The sequence below is a fragment of the Hakea prostrata genome, chromosome 7 (assembly GCF_041222555.1).
Source record: "Hakea prostrata isolate BN-2017 chromosome 7, UWA_Hpros_2, whole genome shotgun sequence".
Lineage (NCBI taxonomy): Eukaryota > Viridiplantae > Streptophyta > Magnoliopsida > Proteales > Proteaceae > Hakea > Hakea prostrata.
Window position 1 is genome coordinate 53,936,668 of NC_142606.1, and position 5,921 is coordinate 53,942,588.

At 40.1% G+C, this 5,921-nt stretch overlaps 1 protein-coding gene across 1 annotated transcript; it reads left to right on the forward strand.

Moving 5' to 3' along the window:
* Positions 1-4,710: 4,710 nt before the first annotated feature.
* LOC149011387 (uncharacterized) lies at positions 4,711-5,387 on the forward strand. The gene is made up of 2 exons (XM_089162643.1): positions 4,711-4,962; positions 5,085-5,387. The coding sequence occupies exons 1-2, from the start codon at positions 4,711-4,713 to the stop codon at positions 5,385-5,387; spliced, it is 555 nt and encodes a 184-aa protein (XP_089018769.1).
* The last annotated feature ends 534 nt before the right edge of the window (positions 5,388-5,921 follow it).

The following is a 5,921-nucleotide window of genomic DNA, read 5'->3' on the forward strand; positions in this document are numbered from 1 at the left end:
TTGTCGATGATGCCCCTCACTTGAGACCATTGTCAATGTTAGTTTTGAATCTGCACACCGAAGAGGGGTGAATTATTTGAAATACCTAATGAACTCTTCTTCTCAATCCGAATATATTTCCCGAAACTAGACTTCTTAATGGACTTCCAGGAGAAAACCCCACTCAATTTGACCCCATATAACCTTCCAAATCCCTGTCCGAAGTTGCTGAACTATGTCTGACAAATCCTGCTTGCGTATCGAAGAAGATGAGCCTAGTTGGTGGACCTAATGAACTCCAATGCTTGATCTGAATGTATTTCTGGAAACTAGACTTCTTTATTGACTCGTAGAAGAAAATCTCACTCAATTTGACCTTGTATAGCCCTCCGAATCCCTGTTTGAACCTTGCTGTCCTGATTGGTCGATTCATTGGTCGATTGGACCAACAGACCAATCAATCGACCAATGGTGTCTGAATTTACCAATTTGGTCCTGTCTCTTCTATTTAAGTCTAATCTCGGGAATACTCCACCTCCTCTGCCTCCTAAGCCTCTGGAACGAGTTAGAACCCTAATCTAATCAATTCCCTTGCATTCCTTGGTGATCTCTCACAAGACTTGAAGAAATCTTCATCCTCCTGCAGCAAAGGTATGTGTATACTCACTCTTTCTTCTCCATCTCCGATTTTCTTTCTTTAATCTGTTCTTGGCTGAGATCAGGAAGAAGATGATGCACTCTTGCAACCATCCACTCCATGATCTCATCTTTTTCCTTGAGATCCATGATCATCATCATGATCTCAACCCCAGCCAGTTGAATTCTTGAAACCCTAACCTTGTGTGATCATCCGGAGAACCTTTGGTAACCCCCCATATGAGGGAAACCTCATGGGTAATGTGGAGGTTGGTCTAAATTCAATATTCTTTAATTCTTCTTGTTGTAATTGACCCATCATCAATTCCCTCCCTCCTGTGATCTCAACCTTTTCCTGCAAGCCAAAAAAGGTGAAACCCTAACTTCTTGGATCAAACCAAGAACCCTTAGTTTGATCTTGTTAACCTCCAATCAATGTGTTTCCCTTACTAGAATTGTAACCTATCAATCTTTAATTCTTTATCCTTGATCATACTATATTTTCTTCATGATCCATGTTTAACCTAATTAGGATTTCTAAATTATTCTTTCTTCGTTCTTGTTCTTGATTGAGATCAGGAAGAAGATGCTGCGATCTTGCAACCATCTATTCCAAGATCTCATTCCATCCTTTGAGATCTATGATCATCGTCATGATCTCAACCCTAGCCAAAAGGGAGAGATTTTGAGGGGAAATTCTTGGGTAACCCTCATGAGAGGTTAACCAATTTGGGAACCCTTTTATTTCTGTTAATTCATTGGACCCTCCCCAAAACCTTTCTTGATTGTAAATTCTTTGCCCTAGGGTGAATCTTTATTCTCCCTAGTCTTTCCGTGGGATACATGGATCCTTGTCAGTAAATCCCTAATCGTATGATTAGAATTTGTTTACTTTCACTTTAATTGAGAACCTTATTTCCTCTCATTGGTAGACCCTTCCTAATTCCATTCTTGATTTTGAAATACTAATGAGATGTTCCTTTATCTATCTTGGGTTGTTTTTGTGAGAGTTAATTATGGGTAACTCTCATGGGAGGTAACCATATCTGAGACCCTAATGTTCTTTTATCTGATTGGAAACTTCCCAACACCTTTTCAGATTGTGCATTCTTTTTTTCTCTTTCCCTATGATGAATCTTGATTACCCCTAGCCTTTCCATGAGAGCCATCGGTTATGTATGATGAAACCCTAACCCCTTTGTTATAGACCTTTTGAGGTTGATTTTCGGACTAAGATCTCCCCCATGTCTTCATTAGGGTTAGGTTGTACTTGGTCATCAACCTCATGGGCAATGTTTTTATTAACCTAAACTAGATTTCCTATGATTTCTTTTTATTTTCTTGATAACAATCATTCCCTCTCTTTCCGTGATCATAACCTTATTATGGGAACCATAAGATTGAAACCCTAGTTTCTTGGGTCAAATCAAGAACCCATATTTTTACCATGACTTGATGATTTTATCTTCCTATATGATTCTAATACATCCTAGGAAGTTCCCCTTCGAATTTCGGATCAATCCGACTTCAAACGAAGAAGTTATGGCCAAAACAGTTTTCACTATTTCCGTACAAACTCGATTGGTCGACTGGATCAGTAGACCAATCAATCGACCAATGAAGACAGTAGCTTCAATTTTCGCTCAGTTTGATTCGTTTGCTCTCTGATCTTTTAGATATCTTTCCTAATATTGTATCTATGCTTGTTAGGGGTTTATTTGCCATGTTTGGTGTCTCTCTCTTTGATCTTTGGATTATCTTCGGCGATAATCAAGGACAGTTGATTCCTTAACTGCATAGATTGCTTGTTCTCTGGTTTCTACTTTATGAAACTATGAGATTACCTACTGTTGGTGTACTTTAATTCTGATCTCCTACTGTGGGAACAGTAGCACTTGTTTATATTGTCTTTTTATTATTCATGATATATGAATTACTTATTATTGCCTAATCTGATTTTTTCTTTTACATTCTCTTAAATATGATGAACTGCTGGTTGTGTATGTCATGACTGTTCTGAGAATGTGTTTGCTTAAGTTTGGTTTGGGATTGGGGAGTATCCTTTTGATGCTTCTGTCCTTGGACATCGGAGGGAATAGTATGGGATGTTCTCCGAAGATGCCCATCGACGCTTTCCTGAATCAATGGTTGTCATACCTAGGGATGTCTAGCAGGGTTTGGCTAGGATACACCCCTGTTATATCAGACCCGATTCGGAAGGGTATTGAGACCGAACGACCCGTGGTAGCAATGGGGATTCACGGGCGCTCAAGACCGGTGAGTTATATCCGTGAGAGGACGGGAATCACATTGTGGGGGCCATTTATTGGAGGGTTGCATATGGATGGACTTGGGCTCATGGGCGCTCGAGACCAGTGAGTTATATCCGTGAGAGGACATGAGAGCTTCCCGTTTACCATATGTGGATAACCAATAGGGTTGATGAGTCCGGTGAGTAATATCCTTTCCGGTATCTGGACCTGAGTTGATGTAACTGAGTAGATGACTTGCATTGGGCTAGGTTTTTCCCTAACATGCGCCGGTACTTATGCCAAATGGTTGTGAGAGAGTGTGTTGACTTAACCCCCTGCCATGGTTTGTCTTGAGGGATGCAGGACCCATTACCAACCGGCTGCCCAAGATACCTTAAATGGTTGAGGGAACCCAAGATATCTTATATGGTTGAGGGTGTGAGCGGACCTTCCCAAAGAAGTACGGTGCTATGACTTAAAGCATGTCTGCCATAGAGACCAGCATACATAGAGTTTAGATGCATACATACATTGTTTGTTTCATATTGCATTGCATCTTGTTATGGTTTGCTTCCATGTTATTTATGTTGTTATGGATAACTTGCCTTACTGAGTTTCTTTCGAAACTCATTCCTTTTTTTGTACAATCTGTTGTTAGACTTCTCTACAGGTTCGGATTTCCTTGACGGTCCGTATGAGGAAGCGCAAGGTGAAGAAGATAAAGACTGAAGAAGAAGAAGAGCTGATTGAAGATGTGGATTAGATTTCTCTTGTTTCTTCTAGACTTATCTTTTACTTTGCTTGTATTAGCTTAGAGCTTTACTTGGATTTCGATCTACCTTCCGCATGTGTTTGTAGGGTATATTTCCGCTATACTCTACAATTGTCTTTTGATTTGGTATCTTGTTATTCTGCACTCTGATATTCTATAGTGATCCTTCTGAGATCCTTTCTTGACTTTTATTATAAATTACTTGAACATTATGATTTGTTCTTGCTTTTGATTATGTTATTGTGCGAAATGGATATGATCGTTCCTAAACTTGATCTTTAGGGCTGTGGATCACACTCTTGGGTATGCCAGTTAGGGTACCGGCTGGGAGGATGTGACAAATGTGGTGATGGAAAAGAAATCAAATGGAAAGTGGAGGATGTGCATTGATTACACAGACCTCAACAAAGCCTGCTCGAAGGACTGTTGCCCCTTGCCCCTAATAGATCTCCTAATTGATGCATACGCCGGATATGAAACTCTGAGTTTCATGGATGCTTACTCGGGGTATAACCAGATCCTGATGAATCGAGAAGATGAGAAATTTACAGCTTTTATGACTGATCGTGAAAGTTTTTGTTACAAAGTTATGCCATTCAGGTTAAAGAATGCGGGAGTAAGCTATCAAAGAGTAGTGAATAAGATCTTTAAAGATTTGATCTGAAAAAACATGGAGGCATATGTGGATGACATGTTGGTAAAAAGCCTTAAGCGTTTGGGACATATCACTGATCTAACCGAGGTATTTTCGGTGCTAAAAAATACAAAATGAAGCTAAATCCAGAGAAATGTGCGTTCGGTGTATGCTCAGGAAAATTCCTGGGATTCATGGTTTCTCAAAGAGGGATAAAGGCTAATCCAGCCAAAATACAAGCTTTGATCAATATGGAGCCTCCAAAGACCATTCGGGATGTACAATGCCTAACGGGTAGAGTAGCAGCATTAAACCGATTCATACCACAATCGGGAGAAAATTGTCTATCGTTCTTTAAAGCCTTGAAGGACTTGAAGGGAAGCAAAAAGGCATGATGGAACGACAAATGCCAACAAGCTTTCGAGAACCTGAAAGTCATGCTCAAGAAACTACCTCTCCTTTCCCAACCAGAAAAAGGCAAGACTTTGCAAGTTTACTTGGTAACTTCCCATTCAGCTGTTAGTGCAATTCTCGTCTGGGAGAAGGAGAAAAAGCAGTGGCCAATTTACTATCTCAGCCGTGTACTCTTGGATGCAGAAACCAGATACTCACAGATTGAGAAGCAGGCATTAGCACTCATGGTGGTAGCCAGAAAGTTAAGGCCTTACTTCCAGGCTTATCCAATTGAGGTATTGACTATTTTTCCTCTGAAAAAGTTCTTTATAAACCTGACCTGTCTGGAAGAATAGTCACATGGTCAGTAGAACTTGGAGAATTCCAAGTAAATTTTAAACCTCAAACGGCAATAAAGGCCCAGGCCTTGGCAGATTTTTTAGTAGAAACCACAACTCCATTAGAAGAAGAAGCCGAACCCAATATCCCGACCATGTGGGACGTTTATGTGGATGGTTCAAGCAATAAGCATGGAGCTGGAGCAAGAGTCCTACTAAAAAGTCCAGCAGGCTTTATAATCCACTACGCCTTGAGATTCACGTTCAAAGCAAGCAATAATGAAGCAGAATATGAAGCCTTCATAGCCGGTCTTCGGTTAGTTAAAGCCCTAGCAATAGCTGAAATAATTGTCTACAGTGATTCTCAGCTTATTGTTAATTAGGTACAGGGAGAGTACGGAATCAAAGAGCCTCGATTGCAAAAATATCAAGAGATGATATGAGTGCTAAGGAAGGAATTCAAAGACATCAAAATATGTCAGATCCTAAGAAAGGAGAATACCATGGCAGACGAACTCTCAGGATTGGCTAACGCCAAAGAAAATTGTCTATCAGTTTACATTGAAGAATTGGGCTTCCCGAGCAATCAAGAATAGGAGGTCTCATAAAATGAAATTGAATGCTACTGGATGGATCTGATCGTTGAATATATTCAGAATGATCAGTTGCTCGAGGATCCAAAATAAGCCAGGATGGTTCAATTACAAGCGTTAAGATTCACAATACAAAATGGAAGATTATATCGAAGATCTTACATTGGACCTTTACTCAAATGTTTGGGACTTGAGGGATCAAAAACTACATTTGAAGAGGTTCATGAATAAATCTGTGGAGTGCATATGGCGGTCGAGCACTGGCACACAAAATTCTGAGGCTCGGGTTATATTGTCCAAAGGTTCAAGAAGATGCGATGGAGT